Source organism: Podarcis muralis, chromosome 16 (genome assembly GCF_964188315.1).
Source record: "Podarcis muralis chromosome 16, rPodMur119.hap1.1, whole genome shotgun sequence".
NCBI classification, from domain to species: domain Eukaryota; kingdom Metazoa; phylum Chordata; class Lepidosauria; order Squamata; family Lacertidae; genus Podarcis; species Podarcis muralis.
This window is the reverse complement of record NC_135670.1, coordinates 16,146,820-16,171,000: the sequence shown is the minus strand read 5'-3', so window position 1 is coordinate 16,171,000 and position 24,181 is coordinate 16,146,820. Positions and strand designations below refer to the sequence as shown.

Here is a 24,181-nt window from a genome sequence, read left to right as displayed (position 1 = left end):
GAGGAGTCTTGTGCTCAAATCCTGTTTGCACGTTTCCACAGGCACCTGGTTGGCTACTGTGAGAACAGGATGCTGGGCCATTGGCTTAATCCAGCAGGTTCATATTGTGCTCTTAAACCAGAGAACCCCTTCCAGGCTGCTGCTGCTGCTGCTGCGTGAAGTGCCAGCCCTCTGCTCCCTGTTTATTGTAATTTTAATTTTCTAACTGTAGGCTGACTCTGATGTTCCAAGCCACAAGCCAAAGAGAAGGTTCTTCCCTGTCCCCACGCAGGTCAACAATTCTCCCATTTCCCTCCCAGCAACAATCTGTGGTAGGCTGTTTCCCCTCTGCTGTTAGAAAGCCCACAAGCCCTCTGTGATGTCACAGAAGCTCAGCCAGTGGGGGGTGGAGGGCTGGTTTTTGTTCTGTATGTGTTCTTTAAACACAAAACAAAAATCTAACCTGAAAAGTAGGTTTCAGCCTGTTACGTATTGTATTATAATGACAGTATTTCCAAATAGCTTGACTGTTCTGGGAAATTTAAGAATTTCTCCTCCCCCTCCTCCTTTTTCCAGCGATATCTTACCTGCTGCCAAATGTGACTACACCGTCCAGGTACAACTGAGGTAAGCAGAGCCTGATGTTTTCTTGGGCTTTTACAAATCGGAAAAATACATCTCTACAAATCTCACACTGTTTAGGGACTGGCTTCTGGGGTGCTTTTTCCTTGTATAAAGCAGTCTTGGCTCAACCTTAGCCAAGGCTGGCTGGCCAGCTATCACTTGGCCAATGTATTCCATGATCTGGAGACTTCTAGGTTGTATTATTGTGAAGTGCTGTAGGTGGGCCTGCCCTTGAACCTGCCCCCCTCCCCATTTGTGTAGTTACAAATGAGCAAAATCCCTGAGTCCTGCCCTATAAGAGCTCAGAGCAACTTACGACGCCCTGCCTACAGAGTGGTTTAGCTGTGATTCCTGCATTACAGGGGGGTTGGACTAGATGACCCTCAGGGTCCCAACTCTATAATTCTGTGTTCTCATTTATCCACCTCTCTTAATAAGGAATTTGACTCAGGGAAACTCCCCCTCCTCTCTAGTTACCATTTTGTCCTTGGGGTAGTCTTCCCCTCACCCTTCCGGTCTCTTTGCCTCTCTGCAGGTTTTGTTTGTGTGAAACCAGTTGCCCGCAAGAGGACTATTTCCCACCCAATTTGTTTGTCAAGATCAATGGGAAGCTCTGCCCTCTTCCGGTGAGTAAGCCCCTCCTCCCACCGGCTCCTCGGTTCCGTCAGAAGGGTCCACGGGTCAGTGGCAAAAGTGCACCCTTTGCATGCAGAACATCCTGATCTCCCAAGCTGTACTTTTCAAATAAATGTTTTAATGTTATAGTACAATAAAACAACCCTGCAACAGTACATGACCTGTAGTACAATATACACCAGGCAACAGCCTCCATCACCATTCATCTTTCTAATGAATTAATAGCAGTCATTTTTGCAGAAGTAAAAGGTGTGGTGAGTCCATCTATGTTTACCTATTGTCAAACCCCATATAGTTGGTGTATGGTTTACATAGTGTCTCAAAGAAGCACTTTCCTCATTACATCTCCCTTATTTTTGTGATTGTTTTAAGTGGCTTTAAATATTGCACATGTGACTCAGCAGTCCTTTCTCATTAGTATTCATTGCTGACCGGAAGGTTCCAGGCTGTCTGAGCCCTCCTTATATAGTTGCACGCAGGTGTGAGAGTCAGTCAGTCTTTCTTTTGTTTTCAAGCTATGCAGTTTGCCGGCATCTCTTTGTAACTGTTTTTTGAGCTATGCACCCAGTCAGGGATCTGGCTGAGGACTTGCAACCGCAATGCCTATCGAAATGCTTCAGTAAAGCATATTTGCTGATGGAGTGAGCTGTTCGTGTGATTCATTTGCTGCCAACACTCTGCTGAGTTACTCTGCTGAACTCTGTACATGCCCTGGGGTCTGAGAGACCAGGCATGCATATCAGGAAAGTTCTGGGGGTGTCAGGACCCTAAACCTGACAGTATAATAATGTTGTAACCTGCCCTGGAACCTTAAGGTAAAGGGCAGGTAATAAACAATTATTATTATTATTAGTGGTGGTGTTCTGGAATGCACACTAGTGACTGCGGCCCCTTGATGACTCACCCACCATCCTTATTCTTGGTTCCCTGTATGTCCAGCCTTGGCAAAGGGTCAAGGGGCCTGACCTCAGATGTCCTCTTCTGCCTCTGCAGGGTTATCTTCCCCCCACCAAAAATGGGGCAGAGCCCAAGCGGCCCAGTCGACCCATCAACATCACCCCTTTGGTGCGGCTTTCGGCCACCGTCCCTAATACAATCGTCGTGAACTGGTCTTCTGAGTTTGGCAGGGTAAGGAGAAGCTTTGTGGTTTGTGTTGCTCTTTTCCCCCCATGTGTGAACAGAATTATTCCACTTTCCTGTCCATCCTTGCAACTGTGTGTATGAAAGCACCTGTCCCAATTAGGTGATCGGCAACAAATAAACTGAACATCCTGTGAGCAGCCTCTCTAGTTTGGCAGATAAACATTTGTAAACATTCCATGACATCAGCAAAGCTCAACCAATGGTTGAAGAATGGCAGGGAGACCTGCAGCCAATGGACGAGAGCCGGGGTTTAGCCTCTTACTTAGATCAGTGAATACATTAATTCCTCTGTACAACAGTGAATAATAATTGGTTTCCTTCTGCCTAGAATTACTCCCTATCAGTTTATTTGGTGAAACAGTTGACATCGGTGACACTGCTACAGAAACTGAGAGCCAAGGGCATCCGAAACCCAGACCACTCACGAGCCCTGAGTAAGTTCTCTGTCCTTTGAAATCTTGTCTGCATCTGTCAAGGATGCTTTAGTTGTGGTTCCTGCATTGCAGGGAGTTGGAGTATGTGACCCTTGGGGTCCCTTCCAACTTTGTGATTCTGCGTCAGGGATGTGTGTGCTTTTTTCTTGCAATTACCTCCAGGTGGTAGGTTAGCACTAGTGAAAAGCTCTCTTAGTCGCACAAGGCAAAGCACCTTTTTACTATCATCTTGGCTTACTGCAGCTCTTGTGCTGTGTATTGGGGACTGGTGAAAGTCATGTGCTTCATCTCTCATGAGCAGAAGTGCTGCCCACTAGTGCAAAGAATTGAATACTACTCACAGAACTGGATGGTTCAATGGGTCAAAATGTCTGACTGTTAACCAGAAGGTTGGTGGTTCAAGTCCCTTCTAATTTACAGTTCTATGATCTGTTTGCCCTCCAGCCTGCAGCAAATTGTTCCAGGCTAAATGTAGAGCAGAGCTTTACTCCAGATCATATTTTTTAAAAGTCCCAGTGTAAAAAAAGATTGCAGAGTGGAGTCTCGTTCTCGCGCAACAGGTGTTTAGGGGGGAATTGGAAGCTGCCTTGTATGGATTTGAACCCTTGGTCCATCTAGCTCAGGTCTACCCTGACAAGCATCACCTTTCCCAAGTTTCAGGCAGGGGTCTTCACCAGCTGCCCCTGGAGATGAACCATTTCCCTTCTGCATGCCAGCCGATGCTTCACCCCGGAGCCATGGCTGTTCCCACACAGTGTGCATCATTGTGTTTTCCTAATACTGAGTGGGCTCTTTGCTTTCTCTCCCCACACCTCACAGTCAAAGAAAAACTGACAGCCGATCCCGACAGCGAGATAGCGACAACGAGCTTACGAGTTTCTCTCATGTGTCCGGTATGTCGGGTTTCTCCTTTTATCTCTTTATTTCACATGAAGCAGTATATATGTAAATACATGAAGAACCACCAAAACACTCTAAATCTGCCTTGAGAATTAAACCAAATCTGTCCAAAAACAAATGAGGAGCTCATTCCAGCCCAAGCTCATAAATATGTATTTGGAACCTGCAACTAATGATTTGCTCGTTATGCACAAAAATCGCCTTTCTCCTGTTGTTGTTTCTGCTTTGATTTTGTATAATGTTGCAAGCCAGCCTTCACCAAGCTGGTGCCCTCCACATGTCTTGGATTACAGCAGCCTTTGCTGAGTTGGGAACTGTAATCCAGAAAATTTGGAGGGCACGGGGTTAGTGAAGGCAGCTGTAAGCTGAACCAAAGATAATTAATCTCAGATGCATTTAGGGGCAAAACCCTCTCCCCTTAACTTTCCATATACTTTCAAATCTGGCCAGGAAGAGACAGGCCCTGGGGTTGTGGTAGGTAACTTGATGAAGATATCGACCCAGCGGCCGTGGAAAAGGCAAATGCCATGCTAGGGATCGTTGGGGAAGGAGCTGAAGATAAAACTGCTGATATAATACTGTCATGCCAATCTGTACTGCAACTGTGCTTGGAATATTGTGTACAAAAATGGATATTGTAGAGTTGGAAAAGGTTCAGGAAAGGGCCAGCAAAATAATCAAGGGGGGGTGAAGCAAATCCCCTTATGGAGAAAGGCAGCAGCATTTGGATTTTTTTAGCTTGGAGAAAAGGCGAGTATGGAGGAGGTGAATAAAGAAAAGGGTTTCTCCCTCTCTCCTAACACTAGAGCTCAGGGACATGCAGAGAAGCTGAATGTTGGATGATTCAGGGCAAATAAAGTCCTTCATGCAGTGCCTAGATAAACTGGAACCCGCTCCCTCAGGAGGCAGTCATGGCTACCACCCTAGATAGCTTAAAAATAAATTGGACTAATTCATGGAGGAAGAGAGAGCTATCGATGGCTTCTAGCCATTATGGCTCTTCTCTGCCTCCACAGTTAGAGGCAGCAATGCCTCTGAATACCACTTGCTGGAAACTACAGCAGGAAAGAGTTGCTCTTGTGCTGGGGTCCTGCCTGCTGGTTTCCCATTGGGGCATCTGGTTGGCCACTGAGATCAGGATGCTGGGCTAAGATGGGCCATTGGCGTGATCCGCCAGGGCTCTTCTTAAGTCCTTGTCCTGGTCACAACTTCTACCCTGAGCATAGAGACCCGGAGGGCTTTCCCTCTCCCCTTGCAACTCTCTCTCTCAAGCCGACTTCAGAACATTGAGAGAACAGGGTGTAAAATAAGCCTGGGAACTGCAGGGAGAATCGACCCAATTCCCCCCTCTTCCGTTAGTGAGTGGCTCCACTGGATCAGCAGCCGTTCCCTGAGCACAAGGAAAATCCCACTCCAGCAGTTTTGCTCATTGTATTCAGTGTGAGGCCCCAGTTGGGGACTCCCAAGCGCTGCAGCAGAGCCTGCTTCCAGGGCGCTGCAGAAAACGAAGCTTCCATGCCACTCTGTGCTTCTCTGAACAGGAGGCATCTGATGTCAAGGCCCAGCCTTTGCTTGATGCCCTGAATAAGATGCCCTCTTCATCTGTGATTACATTTGGGTTGATACAGTTATACTAAAGTTCTCTTCTTCTTTTTATGCTTATACAAGAATATGTAGACACACACACAAAATAGGTTGACAGAGAAAAAGTAATACAGAGCTGTGGAATAAAATAACAGCAAACCAGTGTACAATATTGCTTCACTGAGTATCAGATGGTATTTGAATACCCCTCATAACAAAGAATGAAAATCCGGAGGGACGTTCAAAGAAGGGAAATCATTCTGCATTGAAGTTGTCAGATTCGGCCTCTCCCATCTGTGTCTGGTCAGGCGTTCCAACAAAGCGACGTTCCAGACTCAAAACAGTAAAACTTCAGGACGCTTCCAATAACGGGCAATTACTAATCTGGCAGCTGCTAGAAGCTTTAGTTACACTAAAGCTTGCAGCCCCCATGAAAGCTTAATGGCAGGGTATGTGAGCATAGGGAGTTTCTATGTGAAGCTTCTTGTCAGTGAAATTTCACCAGTACCAGTGTTATCTGCAAAGGGCTCCCAGTCTGCGATCTGGACCAGAGTGGGCGGAAGGTGGATTGAGATCTTCTGGTAGATCTCTGGATAATTTGAAGTAAACCAGCAAGAATTTCTTAACACTCAAGAGTGGTGGGATATAAATGCAGTAAATACATGATGATAAATAAACTCCCTCTTCCTTTCAGCTGGGCAAGATGAGGCTCATCGTCCCCTGCCGAGCTTTCACCTGCACCCACCTGCAGTGCTTTGACGCAGCCCTTTACCTTCAGATGAATGAGAAGAAGCCCACCTGGACCTGCCCTGTCTGTGACAAGAAGGCCCCCTACGAGGCCTTGATCATTGACGGGTAATGCTGGGGGAGGCTCGGAGGTCAGGCTCCCTCTACCCACATGACCCCCCCTGCCCACAGCTTTTGCCATCAGACTTACTAAATTCTGGAGGGATGGTGGTGGTGTCTATCTTTAGGGCTGCATAGATGTTCTGTTTTATTACCTAGAAATCAATGGTTCCACAACCTCTGTAAATTAGTAAATGATTTAGTACAAGATGAGATTCTCCAGAAGCCACATTCTGTCCGCCATCTTTGCTCTTCAAGAATTGCAGCCATGCTTACAGTTTTGTCCATCTTTTGTGTGGCCTGTTGGCGAACAAACCATGATGACCGTCTGGCTTGGCATTGCTCTCCTCCACTTTCCCTCCATGCAGACACCTGCTTTTGCTTTAAGGACAAACCACAGTGCTATGCCACGTACAAACTTGGACCTGTGGTTGGTTCTATCCAACGTTTGTTAAAACGAGTCACGGTTTCTGGAGTTTGAACTGTGGCGAGTTCCAAAGCAGCCAACCTGGAACCCTCCAGATGTTTTTGAACTGCAGCTCCCATCAGCCCCAGCCAGCATTGCAGTTGTCAGGGATGATGGGAGTTGTAGTCCAAAAGCCTTTGGAGGGGACCACATTGGCTACCCCTGTTCTAAAGGAATGAGGAAGCTTCCTCTCCTCCTTTTTGTGCACGAAGAAGAGAAGAAGGGTGTAGGGACTATGTAAGATTATGGCCGACTGTAGATCGATCATAGTAATCACAAACTCCACCAAAGTGGTGCCCTCCAGGTGGTTAGGGCTACAGCACTTCAGCCACTGTCCAGATGTTGAATCGCCCCTACGTTTTCTTCTGTTTCCCCTCCTTCCCCCCAGGTTGTTCATGGAAATCCTCAACTCTGTCACAGACTGCGATGAGATCCAATTCATGGAGGATGGCTCCTGGTGCCCCATGAAGCCCAAGAAAGAGAACCAGGAGGTTTGCCAGCCATCTGCTTACAATGGGCTGGAAGGTAGGAGGAACTGGGGAGGCCTGGCACCTCCCTGTGCATGTTAGTTGGCCGTTGTGTGATTGAAACTGAATGGAGGAAGATTCAAAGTCCCCTTCTTCATGCAACACTGAGTTAAACTGTGGAACTCCCTCCCACATGAGGCAACAATGACGGCCGCCAACTTGGTGGCTTTAGAAGAGGATGAGACATCTTTGAGTTCTTCTGGCCTTCATGGGGCCCTCGACTGGTGCCCTTTAGTCTGGCCTAGCAGTGTCATGGCTAATGGCAGATTGATGAAGAGCCAAAATACTTTAGAGGGCTGTAAATTCCTGCATTGGCACACTTTTGCCACTTTTTGTCTAGCAACGGATGTCACCTTTCTGCAGCATGTGATATTGTAGTTGTGCAAAATTTGGGATTTGCACTCACACCCCTCCTGCATTTAAGCAGGCAAGAGGTATTATAGTCACAGTGCAAGGGCACGGCCAAGCCAGGCATAAGCAGTTGAGGAGAGGGCAGGGCAAGGCAGAGCCACAGCCCCTCTCTTCCTCTTCAGACATCCTAGCTAATCATGATCTCAGTTAAAGGCAGCCTTGAAGAGGAAGAAGCTCTTCAAGTCTTGCCTACGTGTCTGTATGTCAGGGGCAAGATACAAAACCCTGGGAACAGAAGTGCCATAGTCCTGGGACCCCTGCAGCGCCTCCTGCTCCTCCTTCCTAAATCAGCCTAGCTTATATCCTTTGATGTTACTCGACTCCCAAATTCCATCACTCCTGGTTGACACAGCTAGTGATCAGGGATGAAGGGATCAGGGAGCCCAACTGCACACCTTCCTGACGGGCGGACAGGGAACTCCCTGCTGTCTGTGCTAACCTGAGTGCTGACGAGTTTCAAGATCGGAGCCCTGCTGCTGTTTTACGGCAGGGCTGTCTGTCTTCGCCTACCCTAACCTCTCTTCTCCTCCTCTTCGCAGCCTCGCTGTACACAGTGGGCTCTGACGGGAAGCAGCTGGCCGAAGGCAAGAAGAAAGTGGAGGTCATCGACCTCACGCTGGACAGCTCTTCGGACGAGGAGGAGCCCCCCGCCAAGAAGCCCTTCCCACTCACCACTGCGGCCATCCCGTCTGCAGCGGGAACCAAGGGGTGGGGCTCGCTTTGTGTTTCCTCTGTTGGGTTAAACCTTCTTGTGTGGAAAGAAGGGAGTGTAGGAGCCTGAGAAGAGCCTGGATTAGGCCCAAGGGGGATCCATCTTATCCAGCATCCTGTTCTCACAGTGGTCAGCCAGGTGCCCATTGGAAATCGGCTAGCAGGACGTGAGCATGCTAGACCACGACTGTGCTGTCCTCCAGCAACTGGGATTCAGAATCCTTACTGTAGCCATCAATAGTTTCATCGAACCCATTCTCTTGTGCGGAATGCTCCAGGTCCAGATTAAGCGGGTTAATCAGAATGGGGAAGAGCAGAGAACAACAGGGAGAGCCCTGCTGGATCAGGTCAAAGGGGGGGGGGGTCATCTTGCCCAGCATCCTTTTCTCACAGGGACCAACCAGAGGTCAGTGGGAAACCCGCAGGTAGGACCCAAACACAAGAGCTGTGTTCCCTCCTGTGGTTTCTAGCAAGTGGTATTTGGAAGCATTGCTGCCTCCAGCCGTGGAGGCAGTGTAGCCCTCGTCACCAGTAGCCATCAATAGTTTTATTGGATTCGCCTACTCCCCACCCTTTAAAAGCTATCCAGGTTGGTCGCCCTCACTGCTTCCTGCTGGAGCAAGTTCTATAGTTTTAGGTCCTGTGCTGCGTGAAGAAGGACTTGGTTTTGTCTGTCCTGAGTCTTCCCACGTTCAGCTTCATTGGATGACCCCGTTGGGTTCTAGTATTACGAGAGAGGGAGAAAGACTTCTGTCAGTACACCATGCATATGATTTGATACCTGTCTGCCATGTGCACCCCCTTTATTTTCCTTCTCCAAGCCTAGTCCTTCTGTTTCATTTCAGAGTATTAAGCCCTGACCACCAGCCCTCCTCGGTGCTGCGCAGCCCCCCGATGGCCACTGTGGGGAGCGACTACCTCTCCAGCCTTCCGATCCCTGACTACCACCCTTACCAGGTCCCCTCGGACATCCAAGGTAATTTGGGCTGCATCGCTCAGCACAGGGCCAAAGCTTGCGTTTAGTTCCTTGTTGCTCTGTTTTGTATCCCCATAGGAGCAGGGTATCCAAACAGTGTTTTCACAGGACTCTCTGCGCTGTGAAGGCTTAGACCAGTGGTTCTCAAACTTATTGGGGATATTGCCCCCCCCCCAGTTCCATAAACTGTTCCCCTGTGCCCTCTACCTATGTTGGATAAATTTAAATGGTCTGAAGTATACCTTGCAGAAAAGGATGCAGGCTCCAAGTGAAAAGAGAGGCCTTTATTGGAATGCAAATGCGCCTAGGGACAGCCTCAGAAATGAGAGAGGCTGTGAAGAACCACAGCCAATCTAATGCTTCTTACACAATCCCAGTGTATACCTCTGAAGGATGCAGCTGTGGACACAGAGCCCTGCGGAGAAAGAGAGCTGAGGGTTGCTGGTCAGAACCAGGCAGGGAGGCAAATCGACCTTACTCCTGGCTTTCAGGGTGTGTTGGGATGGAGCAGGATTGAGAGGCATGAACTCTGTTAGAACGTATGGCTTGCTCGGGATTGTCCATGCCAAAATACACCCTAGAAAACATATTTGTGACCTGCGTGGATATAAGCAGAGTAAGCTTATTTGCAAACTTTTTAAAATTTTCTCCTTAAGCCCACCCCACATCCTTCCTGGCGCGTTTTCGAAACCATGAGAACTAGAAATGTTAAGAGTTGGCAGAGATGCCGTACGCTGTGCAAAGCCCCCAGGATCTGGTGTGTGTCAGCATGCCATTGTTGCTCAGTTGGCAGAATACGCAGTCTCACTCTCGCCTGGTATAAAGTGAGCCGCTCCCCATCCCGCCAGATGCTCCCTGCCCCTTCTGATTGATAAGCCTCATTCCTGTTGTGATGCTTGTATGTTTGTGTCCAAAGGAATTGTGGCCTGGGGATTTGGCAGTGCAAGAGAGGAGAGGAGAGAAGGCAGAGTCCGAAAAGTAAAAAAAGGTGAAGGCTCTGAAGACAGACAGACAGGAAATTCTGATGTAACTGTGGTTGCTAAAGCTGCCAGCTCAATACCCACCCAAACCTGGCCCAGAGAGGAAGGTCTTGCATTTCAAATGTCAGGCATGTTGGCATGTCATGGGCCAGCCGCTGTGTGGCACAGCTCCCTCTCTGCACACCAGCCACAAGGCCAGGAAGCTCCCCCCCCCACTGGTCTCTCTCCCGGCTGCCCCCAAACTAGGTGGTGCCTCCATACCAAGCGAACCCCAGTGCCCTGTGCCCCCCAGGCCAAGCAATACTGCTCCAGCCGAAACGACAATGCCAGCTTTTTGACTGGGGGTGTTGCAACATTCCCTTTCCTCAGCTGTGCAGCAGGGAGGGGGCAGTGTTTTCTCCTTGCAGCGGGGATGTTGCTCACAGGAGGACCCCTCTGCCACTGCAGGCAGTGGGGGGGGGCATGGAGGCAGGTGGGTCACCCATCCCAGGAGTGCTCCTCAATGGCACCACCCTGGCAGGCCCTCCCAGGACACTAAGGCCTTTGCGGTGTCCATGGAGACCGGCCCTCCTGCCACCACCAAAATATCTTTTCCTACACCCCTCCCAACTTTACTACTTTTTTTGGTAATCCCTTCTTCTCCTCCAATATGTTCATTTTACCATTAAGATTATTTTTTCACCTTTTCATTTTTCTAGGTCTGGATTTGTTTTCCTTCCTTCAAAGTGAAAATCAGGTATGTCCCCCCCCCCCTTTCCTTCATCTCCCCAACCTCCCTTCCCCAGTCTTCATTTCTCCATGTATTCAGCAACATAGCCACCCAGTGAGCTTTCTCTCCACCCTTCACCCTTGAGCAAACCTAGCCTTTCTCTTGCCACTGAGCTAACCCAGCAAACACAGGCTGGGGGAAATCAGTCTTTTCCCTGCCTCTTGCAAATTCCTACCTCCTTGCTTCACTCTGTCTGTTTTACAGTGGGTGACAGGCTGCTGCCCCCCCCCCCCAGCACCTTCCTTTCAAAGTGCATTCACCGTGTGAATTCCTATAACTGTTCTGAGAAATAAGAACAGCTTAACAGCCCTTGGCTCCGTGGAAAGCAAATTGCGTTTGTCTGGGGTGATATTTCTGGGACCTTAGAGCTGAGCTGTTGCACTGAAGCCCTTGCAGAGAGGCTGGCTTGGAGCTAGCAGTTCAGGTTGTGCAATGAGCTCCTATAAAAATCTTTGCAAAAGAGTCACTCTTGTCTTGCAAAATGTTCTGCTTTGATCTAGCGAGCTCAGCTCCTGAGATTGCCAGTAACAATCTGAGAAACTTCGAGGGAACTTAACCTGATGAGAACAAAGTTGGATTTTGAAGCAGGGGTGGTGAGGGGGCAGTTTCTCTTTCTCCGCTGGACTTTGCCCACCTCCTCCTTTCCAAACTGTCCCTGAGCAACAAATGTTTGTGAGAGGCATGTTAATTGGTCTTAGTGGTAGTTGCCTCACCTTCTTCCCACTCCGAGGAAATCCTCATGAACTGCAAGACTCTGCAACTCAAGAGTCATCTCCTTTATCTGACTTTAGAGAAAGGAGTTTTGATTTTCCTGGGACTTCTTAAAGCTGTTGCTGCCTGTTGGATTTGGGTGGGGAAGCAGGGAGCCTGTCTGGCCGGACTTGGTAAATTGACAGTTCCTTTTACCCTTTTCATGGGGATATCCTTCGCTCATAATGCAAGCCACAGCTTATTAAACCATCGTATGAAACTCTGGTTGATTTGATTGTCTGAACCCAGCCTAGCAGATTAATTGTGCTTGTTTCACTGCCCGCAATCCAGAGTTTTGTTGATGCTTACAGACCTTGGCTCCTTGTTAACTGTGGCTTGCGAATGTGCAGGAACCCAGGGCTCTTCTTCAACTAGGAAGTTTTGGGGCTACTCCACACACTCGCCAGGCAAGAAACCAAACTTTGGAGAAATAAGCTCTGGTTTATTTGTCTGTGTGCCAGACTTGGGGGTTTGTTCGTTTCCGTGGGTCAAGCTCTTACATCAGACTTCCTTTAATTTGACATCCATGTCTATTTGGCAGCAGACAAGATCATGGGAGTTCTAGGGGTTTTGTTTTTAAGTGTTTTCCCTGAAGTTTTCCCACCCCTCTCCTCTGACATAATGGATCATGCCGGCTCACAGCCTTGGTTGATACCTTTTAACTCGTTGTTGTTGTTGTTGTTGTTTGTTTTGCATCAAATAACTGATTGTCTCCTTCCCTGACAGCATTACAGCCCTTCCGTGATCACCTCCCTGGATGAGCAAGACACCCTGAGCCACTTCTTCCAGTATCGTGGCACCTCACCCCATTTTATGAACCCCCTGGCCCCTGTGGTGGTGGGGTCCCATGGCACCGTGGGCTCCCCCACCGGCAGCAGCAGCAGCCGCATGAACAGCGTTGTCTCTTCGCCCACCACGGCCTTACGGGAAAGCCACGTGCGCAGCGGCACCGTGGGGGGCAGCCCCATCTTGCCGGGGTGCCGGCCAGATATCATCTCTCTAGACTAAAAGCTTGCGGCGTGGAATATACCCTTTCCCTACAGGAGAGCAGGAGGTGGAATCGTCGTTCCCCCACTGGAGTGAAACAAGGAGAAGACAGAATTCCGTCAAGCCTGTTTCTTAGAAAGAGACAAATCGGGCAAAGATCTTTCTCTTGTTTTCCTTCAGGGCTCTTTTTTCCATTCTGCAATTCCGCTCAAGGTTTGAAAAATGATGGAATTGACTCGGGACAGTTTGGGGGGCCCAAAGAATCTCGCCTTTTCATTTGGCCTTGGAGCTGCTTGGGAGTTTTGAGCTGGTGGAGTCCAGAAAGCCCTGAAGAACTGGGGAAACAAGATTTAATTTCAATCATGGGAGGGCCGAGTTCCAGGTCCCCACAGCCTAATGGAAGCAGGATTATTTATGCAAAATGAGGCAAATGAAGACTCATCAACATATAATCCGAGTTGCAGTATTCCACTTTTTTTTGGGGGGGGGGAGCATGAAACCTGGGTTTCTTCTGTCCGGGATTTGATTGCAGAATCCTCAGTGAATGCAGAATGCCAGTGAAATCAAGGCAACTTTATCGTAAGCACGAATAAATTTGGTCTTTGGGCACAGCTCATACTCAGCACATCGCCAGCTCTGCAATAAATGACCAGAGATCCCAGGCAGGTTATATTGGACCATTTCAGACTGGCATTAAAAAAACAAAAAAGTGGAAGTTTGAGAGAATTCTTTGTTAGGGAAGGACATACTGTATGTGCCCGATGAAGGGCTAACGTGAGACTTGAAAGCAGTGTACTAATTTGCCAAAACCAAAGCTACACCCCCCCCAGCAGATTTTTACAGACTCATCCGGTGAGGGCATAACAGGAAACTCACTTCCACAGTAAGGAGTGGCCGGTTCCAGCTGAGAGAGTTTTGCCACAAATAAAAACAGATTTCTCAGAGATCCTCCACATGCCCAAACTTCTCAAGATTATTGTACTCGAGAGAGCCTGACGGCAAGCAAAAAAAGTTCTTTTACTCATAATGAAGATGAAGTAGAAGCCCGGGATGAGCTTTGGAGCAGCTCAAGGACTCAAAAGGACTGGGAAACGGAGATTCCACTTTCCTGCTGACTTTCCCGCATTGGGGACTTCCGTGACTGTTTTCTCCTCTTCCCCTGGGCTGCGTGCGCACTTGACGGGAGCCGCGGGTGGGTGGAGAGCTTGTGCCCTCTACAGAGCAATGGGCTGTGACTTCTGGGTCTGTGCCCCCCCCCACTGCCCACAAAACCTGACCCATCACAGGCAACACTGTCTTGACTCTTTGTCATAGGTACCTCCTTAGCTGTGCTTCCTTGAGATTCGGACTTACGCTAACGATGCAGCCCCGGGGGACGCTTCCGAAACCAGCATGCCCTTAAAAGTCCCGTGATTTGCGCCCCTGTGTCTCTGTCCTCCTCTCCTCCATCACCAACATCCACTGCGGACCTGCCCATCCTCAAGAATGTTGTTACCACAGTGTATTTTTCTAAAGCTGTAGATCTAGGGTTCCCGTCCCCACTCCTCTTAAAATATTTCCTGCCAATCTTGTACAGAGAACAAAAAGATATATATAGATATATATATATATAGATATATATAATTATTATAATCTATATTTTCAGTTTTTGTACATAAGAAACTCCAAAGATCTTTTCTGTGTTTCCCCCCACCCACCCTCTCTTCCGAGGACGAAATGAAGGTTGCACTTCCCTCCCTGCCCAGGTGGGGGCAGCGCATCGTCCATTGCACAAACTTTATTTATGTATTTAAGTGTATAATTGTTTTGCGCGTGTGTGTGTGTTTTAAGTTTGTAGCCGCTGCTTCTGCATTTTCCGCTTCCTGCACCTGCCCGTCTCGCCTTTTCCAAGCCAGACGATGCGGTGAGAAAGACAGTGTTCTGGAAAGCTAAGCACTTTTTCCTTTTCTAACAAATCCTGTTGCTTTCAACAAGAAGAACAAGCCTTGAGTGGAGTGGTTCTGCCCTGAAAGGCAGTTTAGAACTTAAAGAATAAAATCTCTCCCTGCTTGAAAGCAACAGGAGCACTAAGCCAGATGCAGCAAAACAGTGACAGCCTTATGAGGAAGCTTTGGCCTCTTTTCAACTTTATTTTTTTTAATCACTCGACAAAGACTCCACGGTGTGCAGATCAAAAAGCCAGAAATGCCCAATTTCAGGGCAGGAAATGTTCCAATGCATTTTGATCAGAGCTGTTAATTCCGTTTGGCGTAGCCCGTTACCCAGATCTCCCACTCCTCGGAGAACTTCGATAAGTCCTCCTTTCATGTTTCCTTTTAAATCTGAGTTTGGAACAAGAAAGAGGTTTTGATGAATCCTGGGCTTCCTTGGAAGTTTATTTAAGGTTCCTGAATGGGAAGGTAATAGGAGACATTCGCTCCCTGCGTTGGGACCATAGTTGGCCCTTCCATTACATGCAGAAGGCGCAAACCCTGCCTCTCCAGCCAAAAGGATCAGCTGGCAAAGTGAGGTGGAAGTCAGAATTAAGCAGCCCAAAAACTTCCTAGCATCACTGGGCCAAAGCCGCCTTGAACCGCTTTGCTTCCAAGTAGCAACACATAAAGTCCCTATACTTCACGGCCATCCAAATTTGAGTTTGTTGGAAGTTCCCACTGTAGGGAATGTCTTACGTTTCAGCAGCACTTATGTCTGCCAGACTACAGTGTAAGGGTTGGTGCCTCGGAGGTCATCCAACCTTTGCTTTAACGCAGATTAGTTTCCTCACCTCACCCCACCCCAATATATCATTTCACTAACGTTTTAGAGGAGGCTTGAATGGATGCAAATACACTACACCGTTTCTTCAGAGCATCCTTTGGCAGGCAGGCAGTATTAATCTGCGTTGGTGATTTGCGGCTGTAGAAGAAGTGGGGGAATATTTTGAATCTGAAAGGTGATGAAGCCAGAATGAAGAGTTGAAACGAAATGAAGAATTGAGAACTCCCTCCTACAGGAAGCAGCAATGGCCACCAAGCTCCATGGCTTTAAAAGATTAGGCAGGTTCATGGAGGAGAGGGCTATCAGTAGCTGCTCACCGCTGCCTCCAGAATACCAGGTGCTGGAAACCACAGGGTGAGAGAGGGCACTTGTGTGCTCAAACCCTGCTTTCCAGGTTTCCCATGGGCATCCGGGTGGCCACCACTGAGAACAGGATGCTGGACTAGATGGGCCACTGGCCTCATCCAGCAGGCCTTTCTTATGTTCTTCATTATGTGCCATTAGGTGTGTGACTTGGGTGTCCCCATGTCATTTCCATCTAGGGGGTTGGTTTTTCAAGGCATCTGCTTAGAACGGCCAAACGCTGAGAGATTTACACCTTCAGGGTGGGTGGGGCGCCTCTTTTCTAGCTGACATAAATCTATAATGCTAGACTGCAAAACGTGCTGACTCCTGTCACCCAGCCCTAGGCATTCGTCTCCTGAAAACTCCATTTCTGTTTAAACAAAAACTCAAGTCTCTAGTCCTTTGGAGGGGAAGTGTCGTGATGTGAGGCTATTCTTTGCAAGGTTTGAAGCCAGAAATAAAGAGCTGGGGGTGGGGAGGGAGCTCCTGCCCTATATTACAGCTGCAGTCTTATCTTCCAACCTCAAATCTCCATGCTTGGTACACCTCCCCCCCCCCCAATTCCTCCTGAGCATTGCCAACATTCCAGCTCCTTCAAAGCATGAAATCTTGGTAAGCGATACTGCAAATTTCTCTTCCAACAACACATGCACCTATTTGCGCTGACCTGATTTGTCTTTCAAGGATGGGTGTGGGGAGCCTTCAGGAAGACACTTTCTTGGAACTTGGGGGCAGCTGTCCCCCAAGGTTCTTACCCCCCCCCCCTTGGCATGCAGCCTTGTGGCTGTTTATCAAGTGGTGGTTAAGACCAGGCAGCCGCATGAAGAACCGCCAAGCTTTACAGGCATAAATGTTTTGTACATTAACAATGAGCATTTGGGGACAAAGAAAGGTCAGGGGTTCTGGTTTTCCTTTCAATGCCATTATCAACTGCTTTAAAACAATGTGTCTGCAGACAGAACACACACCCTGCTTCATCTCACTAACCTCATAAAACATTTCATCTGCACCTCAATAGCAAAAAAGAGGACTGCTTCGCTTCACACTTTTGGGTCTCCTTTTTCTGTCCATTGAATCTCTTTGTTTTATCAGCTTGGAGCCATTGTGTATATGCAAAAAGTACCTTTTAGATAAAATAAATTCTTGACAAAAGAACTGTTGTGGAGTTCTAACTTCATTAGTGCCAATTTCCAGCCTCAGCTGGCTCACCTGCTATGGCTGTCCCTGGACCAAGAGAGTCCTGACTGGACTACTGCAACGTGCTGCACCCGGGGCTACCCTTGAATTGTAGAGTTGGCAGGCAGGCTGGAAGCCACGGCTGGTACAGGATACGGCTGCCAATCTGAGCAGAGCAGCAAAGTGGAGCCATACGTCACACTTTATTTTTGTTGGGGTTTTCAAAACAAAACAATATTTTAAAAATAAGAATAGCCATAGTTGATTACAAAAGATGTGTTGCCCCTTCCTAAAAAGCACGGCAGTGGTTGCTAGACATGGGCCATGTTGGCACAGTGAACAAGTTGTAAGACTTTTGAGCAAGAAGACAGGGCTTCAAATCCACCCAACTTCCACGGATTATTTTCTGTCATCTTGAATGCGAAGGGAACCCATATGTGCTAGTCCTTTGAACAGGAACCAGATAAGCACATGAAAGAAAATTCTGGAACTCATGGTATGAAATTCAGATGCGTCCTATCATTTGCGTTCGTTTATTTCTTCCCTGCTACCCAGTGGACTGCCTCTTTTAAGTATGTACAATGACAGGTTCTGCTAAAAAAGCAACACACCCAAACTTTTAAAAGCCCTCATTTGCTTTCCTGCCCCTGTTAATGTGGAGTGTGCCTACATCTCTGAAAGCCCAGGCAAGAAGTGAAACTCTTGTTGCTCCTTGGTCACTGAACAATAAAATGTGAAAATACAATTCCCCCATGAGATCAGTCCTCCCCCCCCCACACCCCCCAAAAAGGGAAGCCTGATCAACCTTAGTGGTATCGAGAGAGCCAACTGGCACCAGCATAAAACTAGGATTGAATCCAGTGGCTGAGTCCGGATCATACCCCATGTGGCTTGCCACCTCTTTCTTTCTCTTCCTTCCCAGTTTTGATCCTTTCACTCTGCTTGCTTCACTCTAAAGTGTCCAGCCAGAGCCTCAGGGCAAACTTTGTCCCGGTGCTCACTCTTTCCACATCTTCCCCCTGTAGTGGAGCGGAGCTGAGGAACATTGTGGTGGGGATGGCCACTGTCTTGGCTGAGCCGTGCTGCAGTTCGGTGATGCTGTTCAGGGAAGCAAAGAAGATGCCCAGTTAGCCCAAAGAGCTGCCAGCACACTTTTGACCTAGGTGCTGAACAAGAGTGGGGTGCTCCCCCCCCCCCGTTTTCCGCATCGCCTAACCATCCACATACCTGACAGCTGGTGGGAGATCACCTGCCATCGCACTGGTGGCCCCAATCTCATTCTGCGTAGCAGCGATGGATGCCAAGACCGGCTCGTCCAGCCAGGCGTAAGCGCTCACTTCTGCTTCATTGGGCTTCAGTCTCACCTGAAATGTGACACAAAAGTAAGCACAGCCAAGCAACCAGAACTGTTCTAGGCATGTCGAGTACGGTGGGATATTATTTTAAAAGAAAACTGGCGATTCAAAGAGCAGTGTGGGGCTGTTTAAAAGCCCTTTTGCAAACAGGTTTTCAGAGGTTTGAAAGCAGTCCGTGTCTCCTTGCAAAAGGGCTTTCAAACAGCCCCACACCAGGCTTTGAAATCCCAACAATCAGGGCTTCACTTTAGAGTGCGGCATCAACCTGATGTCACTATAACCTAGGGCGATTGGCAGGTAATGCCCCACCCACCTGTGAAATTTTGCCCGCCAGGGGTCAGGATATGTGGCCCACTGATCATAAAAGCTTCCCCATCCTTCTCAGCTTTTGCCACAAGACGCTCTGTTGTTTACTCTGAGATGAAATATTCTAATAAATTTCCATTTTCTTTTTTAAAAAAACCTGTTATGATCATTTTAAGTAGGCAAAGCTGGGTGTGTAAACAAGGTTATTGCCAGTACAAAAGTATGCCCCCCATCTTTGCCCATGAAATAGCTGGGGTTTGCCATTCTTAGTTAAAAGGCTGATTAGATGTAAGAGGAAGAGGCCACATACATTTAAAGTCCTAGGATGCCACTTTAAATTGCCCCAAAGAATTCTGGGAGCTGTAGTTTGTGAAGGGTGCTGAGAGTTCCTAGGAGACCCCCTTAATGCCCTCCTAGAGCTGCAGCTCCCAGAGTTCACTGTGGAGAGATAGATTGTTAAACCACTCTAGGAACTAGGCAGGCTGCCCATCGGGGAATTCAGCCCTCGGGTGGAAAAAGGCCTCCCTCCTTCCCTGAACTAGAGTTCCAAGAAACCACCGAGTCACCAGAGCTTGCCCATAAGAGCGAATCAGAATTGTAGAGTTGGAAGGGACACCAAAGGTCATCTATTCCAACCCCCTGCAATGCAGGAATCACAACTTGAGCATTCTTGACATATGGATGCTGTGCATAGTTTAAAACCAGGAGGGTGTGTGTGTGCTTCTGATCTTCTCTTCTGGGGGGGTCGCTTGGACACCCGGTTAGGCTTCCCGTGACCCTGAATGGCACCAACCACCTCACCTGGAGCTGCTGGTGACTCTCGCGGGAAAGCAAAAGGAGGTAGACGACGACGTGGTGACGCTTTGGCAGGCCTCTGCTCAGCATGGGAGGGTACACAGACTGTAGTGGGTGAGAGAAGGCAGCACCCGTGAGGAAACCCCTAGGCTGTGCGAGAAGACCGACTCCTCCTCACAGGGGTGTTGTAAGGAGCAGGCTGGAAGTGAACTGCTTTGAACACTGGGGGGAGGGCCCTATCTCAAGGGGCAGAGCAGTTGCTTGGCATGCAGAAGGTCCCAAGTTCAATCCCCCATGGCATCTCCAGTTAGGGCTGGGAAGATACCATTGAAAACCACAAACAGCCACTGCTGCCAGTCAGTGTAGACAATTCTGAGGTAAATAGAGCAATCGGTCTCAAGTATTGCTATGTTTCATAACTCTCTTTTATCTATTCTTGAAAATTAATAGCCCCAAGGAGATTAGGGTGGCATGGCTCTTCCCCACCCCAATTCCATCCTCAACACAACCCTGTGAGGTAGGCCAGGTTTGAGAGATGATGACACGGTCACCTGGCAAACTGCATCCAAGTGGGAATCAGAACTGGTGTCTCCTCAGCCTTAACCAGATTGCTAAACCAAAGAGTCTCTCATGGGTGACTCTGCACAACTCATAGTGCGCAAATAATTCACACTTGTGCATTTTAGATATGAAGAGGACAAAGTCATGCACAACTAACATGGCTGCCCCTGCCTCATGTGGACTGGCCTTTGAACCCCGGTCCCTCCCAGCCCTTCTAGGCACCCCATAATTCACCTCAGCTCTTCTGGGGTGCTTGAGTGACTCTTACCTCCCACAGGGCCAGCGGGCGCCAGGAAAACTCCCCGTCCTCAAGCCACAGGCCTGTCTCTTCCCCCAGTTCCCTCAGCCCAGCATCCAGCAACTACAGGAGCAGAAAAAGCAGGTTTGGAGCAGATCCTGAAACTCCCTTTTTTTAAAAGGAAAAACACAAATTCAGATTGATAGAAGCCACTCTGAGGTACAAGAAGGATGGGACAGAAATCTCTATAAATTGCAGGTAGCCAACATGAAGATGCTGCTGGACTAAACTCCCATCAGCCCCTGACTCGGCCAGGCAGATGGGTGGCGTAGTCCAGCAACATGCAGAAGGAACCACATTGACCCTCCCTGGTATAAATAAACTTATTTCCTCCCAGCCTGGTTTCCCCTGACACAGGTTGCCTCTGTACTTCCTCTCCTTCCAGAGCACAGCAAGCTGTTTCGTTACCTGTTCGTCCTGTTCGATGTGGCCACCTGCAAAGGAAAAGAAAGGTCCATGCCAATTTATTTCTGACAGGCTCGATCCCCCTCTAAGCCCACCGCTCAGCTCAGCGTTTCATTCTCGGAGTTGCCGTCTCAGCTCTTGGACCAAAGGAAAGGGGGTGAAACGTTGGGGGGGGGCAGCTTTCCACAGGATGTACGGCCCCTCCGGCATGCACGATGGGGATAAATATATACTACCCCTGCTCCTGCCCACCTAGCAGTTCGAAAGCACGTCAAAGTGCAAGTAGATAAATAGGTACCGCTCCGGTGGGAAGGTAAACGGCATTTCCGTGCGCTGCTCAGGTTCGCCAGAAGCAGCTTAGTCATGCTGGCCACATGACCCGGAAACTGTACGCCGGTTCCCTCAGCCAATAAAGCAAGATGAGTGCCGCAACCCCAGAGTCGGCCACGACTGGACCTAATGGTCAGGTCCTTCAGCCCCAGGATCCAACTCAAAGCCAATGTGGTATTGTTTCTTTTATTAATTTTGTAAAATTTATACAGTGGTGCCTCGCAAGACGAAATTAATTCGTTCCGCGAGTTTTGTCGTCTTGCGATTTTTTTCGTTTTGCGAAGCACGGTGTCGGGAAAGTTTTGGAAAAGCTTCAAAAATCACCAAAGTCTTTAAAAACCTCAAAAAAGGCTACCACACCGCGTTCTATGAGTTGCTCCTCGAAGTCAAGTCGCAACTGTATTAACGGTGTTAAGAAAAAGGAAACAAACTTGCAATAGGTTTCCGTCTTGCGAAGCAAGCCCATAGGGAAAATCGTCTTGCGAAGCAACTCAAAAAACAAAAAACCCTTTCGTCTAGCAAGTTTTTTGTCTTGCGAGGCATTCGTCTTGTGAGGTACCACTGTATACTGCTGGTCTTAAGAAGAAAAAGAAAAATTCAAAGCACTTTCTTATGAAAATCAGGGGCCCCAGGTAAGGTCCTTGGCTGGCCTGTTCAAGCATACAGGCTTAGTCTAAAGAGCCTCAATCCCAGTTACCTGGGGGGTCCGGCTGTAGGATGACTGTGTATTCTGCCTTTGGAGCATGGCAGCTTTCCCCATCCCTTATCCACCTCTAATTTCTCTAACTGCGGTGTCACAAACACATTCCCTTCCCCTGCCTCACCTCCAACTCTCACCTGGAGGGACCCAAATGTTGGGGAAGATGCTCAGAGTCTTGGACCGCCTTGTCAGCAACACTTTCTGATTGGCCGACTGCAGGAGGATGGCCACGCCCACATCCACCCCTCGCTCCTGGGTCTCCACAGGGAGGGAAGAAGCTTGCGCCTCCGTCAGGTGTTTGATGGGGCAGAAAGGCGGTCTCTGTGGAAGAAGGTCTCTTTTTTATCTTTTCCTTTCTTCGTGAGACAAACACATAAACCAAACCGAACAAAGGTTAGCATGGGATGCTACATTTGCAAGAAGAACGATAAAAGCTGGTTATCCTTAGATACCTGTGACAGGTAAGCGGAGAGCAGCATCATAAGAAATGAGGGAATCAGAGATGACTTGCCAGAGATACAGAAACATAAACCTATAACTGGAACCACCAGAGACACAAGGACTACCAAGAATAAAAGGCTCTAAATTACACCAGTGTTTCCCCCCCCCAAACCAATTGGATGTTACTTATCCCAACTTTCTAGAGATGTGTGGAAGAGACAAATGTAAATTTTTTTTCTTTGTAAAAACAGGTGTAATGCTATTTTCCATATGTTACTCCACCATAGGGAGGTGTTGATTTGAGACAAAGTTTTCCATCACAGGTGGCGCTGTGGGTTAAACCACAGAGGCTAGGGCTTGCCAATCAGAAGGTCGGCGGTTCGAATCTCTGCAACAGGGTGAGCTCCCATTGCTCAGTCCCTGCTCCTGCCAACCTAGCAGTTCGAAAGCACGTCAAAGTGCAAGTAGATAAATAGGTACCACTCCGACGGGAAGGTAAACGGTGTTTCCGTGCGCGGCTCTGGTTCGCCAGAAGCGGCTTAGTCATGCTGGCCACATGACCTGGAAGCTGTATGCCGGTTCCCTCAGCCAGTAAAGCGAGATGAGCGCCGCAACCCCAGAGTCGGCCACGACTGGACCTAATGGTCAGGGGTCCCTTTACCTTTACCTTCTCCATCATTGGGAAATTGATAGACAAATAAGAAGGTAATTTTTTGGTTTTATATTTTTATTCTCTCCTTCAAAAAGAAAAAGAAAAAAGGTCACAGTAGCAACTTGGGTGAAAATAAATGGAAGAAGGCATCTTTAAGAAAAGAAGCAGAACTGAACATTTTTAAAAGAGTGTTTCAGTTCTGGAAACCCCATCCATCTCCCCCACCAACCTGCAAGAGGACCCTGTTGGAGCCAGCAAACTCCCTGTCAGAAATCAGGAACCGGCGCTGATCCAAAGCGCAGTTCACCATCCAGCTGTCTTCGTCGCCTGTGCAAAAGTGGCCAACGATGCTCTGGGAGCAGACAAAAAACAAAACAAAACCCTGGTCACCATTTCATAATACTGTATGCAAGATTATTTTGGGTGGGGGCGGTGTCCAATTAAGACTGTAGGTAATGCTGCAGTTCCGGGGGTGTAAATTACTATTAGACTTTTAAAAGGCCTTTGGTTCACCTGATTGACATCCTATACCCTTTTGAAATGTGGCTCTTTTTGTGAGGGGGTTGTTGTTTTTATTTTGATTATATATATATTGTGGTTTTTATGTTGATCTTTTTTGTGAACCACCCTGAGATATCTGGGTATAGGGTGATATATAAATTCAAATAATAATAATAATAATAATAATAATAATAATAATAATAATAATAAAGCTGCTGTTGTTGGATCAAGTTCATCGATTTGTTGAACTAAATTTTGAACCAGTGTGGAAATACTTGTTACTGTGTTGAATTTTCTTGTGCTATTATTTTCTTTAGGGAGTCCTGCAATCTGCAATTCTGAATTGTTCTTTTTATAGGGTAGGGGGCACTGGGGGCGAGTTTATGGAACCAAGAGGCCACCCAGATGTTGGGGAACCCCTGGCTTAATCCATTGCCGTGGCCTTTAGGGAATCACCCCAGGATCCACTGCTTTAAATGACTGGTGTGGATGCGGGACCTCATCTGCCTGCAAATCACCCGGATCCTTCCACAAAACCCCAAGAGAGGACAGCAAGTGACAGACCCACACACAGTTTTCGTCGCTACCTGCTGGAACCTGGCGCGCTGCGGGCAGCTGTTCTCTTTGGACAGGTAAACCACCACCCTGGTGATGCTCTTCATGTTCGCCCTCCTAGTCAGCATCGGAGCGAGGCTTTTCAGAGGCTTTTCAGCCTGGCTGCTTGGAGGAAATTCACTATCATGAAAAATTGAAACATGCTGCCTCTACGCTGCAAAAGGCTCCGCGGCATTTGCACGCAGAGGTTGCAAAGGAACAGGAGACCCGTCCCCCCCCCC

General features: G+C 48.2%; 2 protein-coding genes across 7 annotated transcripts in view; one reads left to right on the top strand and one right to left on the bottom strand.

Annotated features, from left to right (window-relative positions):
• Nucleotides 1-16,980, top strand: part of PIAS3 (protein inhibitor of activated STAT 3) — a 35,044-nt gene extending 18,064 nt beyond the window's left edge. For 4 of the 6 annotated variants that reach the window (XM_028709109.2, XM_028709104.2, XM_028709105.2 and 1 more), the window contains 12 exons: nt 556-606; nt 1,139-1,229; nt 2,233-2,367; nt 2,711-2,816; nt 3,636-3,709; nt 5,995-6,155; nt 7,001-7,137; nt 8,090-8,258; nt 9,107-9,237; nt 10,154-10,225; nt 10,916-10,953; nt 12,463-16,980. In XM_028709109.2, the coding sequence (XP_028564942.2) occupies nt 556-606; nt 1,139-1,229; nt 2,233-2,367; nt 2,711-2,816; nt 3,636-3,709; nt 5,995-6,155; nt 7,001-7,137; nt 8,090-8,258; nt 9,107-9,237; nt 10,154-10,225; nt 10,916-10,953; nt 12,463-12,744 (1,447 nt within the window). In that variant the 3' untranslated portion in view covers nt 12,745-16,980. The remainder of the gene's footprint in view (nt 1-555; nt 607-1,138; nt 1,230-2,232; nt 2,368-2,710; nt 2,817-3,635; nt 3,710-5,994; nt 6,156-7,000; nt 7,138-8,089; nt 8,259-9,106; nt 9,238-10,153; nt 10,226-10,915; nt 10,954-12,462) is intronic. The other 2 variants (XM_028709106.2, XM_028709110.2) reach the window with 1 other exon arrangement.
• A 205-nt stretch (nt 16,981-17,185) lies between these two features.
• On the bottom strand, nt 17,186-24,176 carry NUDT17 (nudix hydrolase 17). Its single transcript, XM_028709111.2, has 8 exons — nt 23,933-24,176; nt 23,074-23,196; nt 21,889-22,072; nt 20,725-20,750; nt 20,287-20,379; nt 19,464-19,562; nt 18,229-18,365; nt 17,186-18,099 (listed from the first exon to the last, which is right to left on the bottom strand). Exons 1-8 carry the CDS (start codon nt 24,026-24,028, stop codon nt 17,949-17,951), a joined length of 909 nt encoding a protein of 302 aa, XP_028564944.2. The 5' UTR covers nt 24,029-24,176; the 3' UTR covers nt 17,186-17,948.
• Between the last annotated feature and the right edge of the window lie 5 nt (nt 24,177-24,181).

What these genes read in the sequence shown, in the direction of transcription:
- NUDT17 (XM_028709111.2), bottom strand. Translation starts at nt 24,028, where the DNA reads ATGCTGACTAGGAGGGCGAACATGAAGAGCATCACCAGGGTGGTGGTT. An exon ending in CAACATTTGGGTCCCTCCAG is followed by an intron (nt 20,751 to 21,888) that starts GTGAGAGTTGGA and finishes TTTCCTTTGCAG; the next exon opens with GTGGCCACATCGAACAGGAC. An exon ending in GCCCGCTGGCCCTGTGGGAG is followed by an intron (nt 19,563 to 20,286) that starts GTAAGAGTCACT and finishes CACCCACTACAG; the next exon opens with TCTGTGTACCCTCCCATGCT.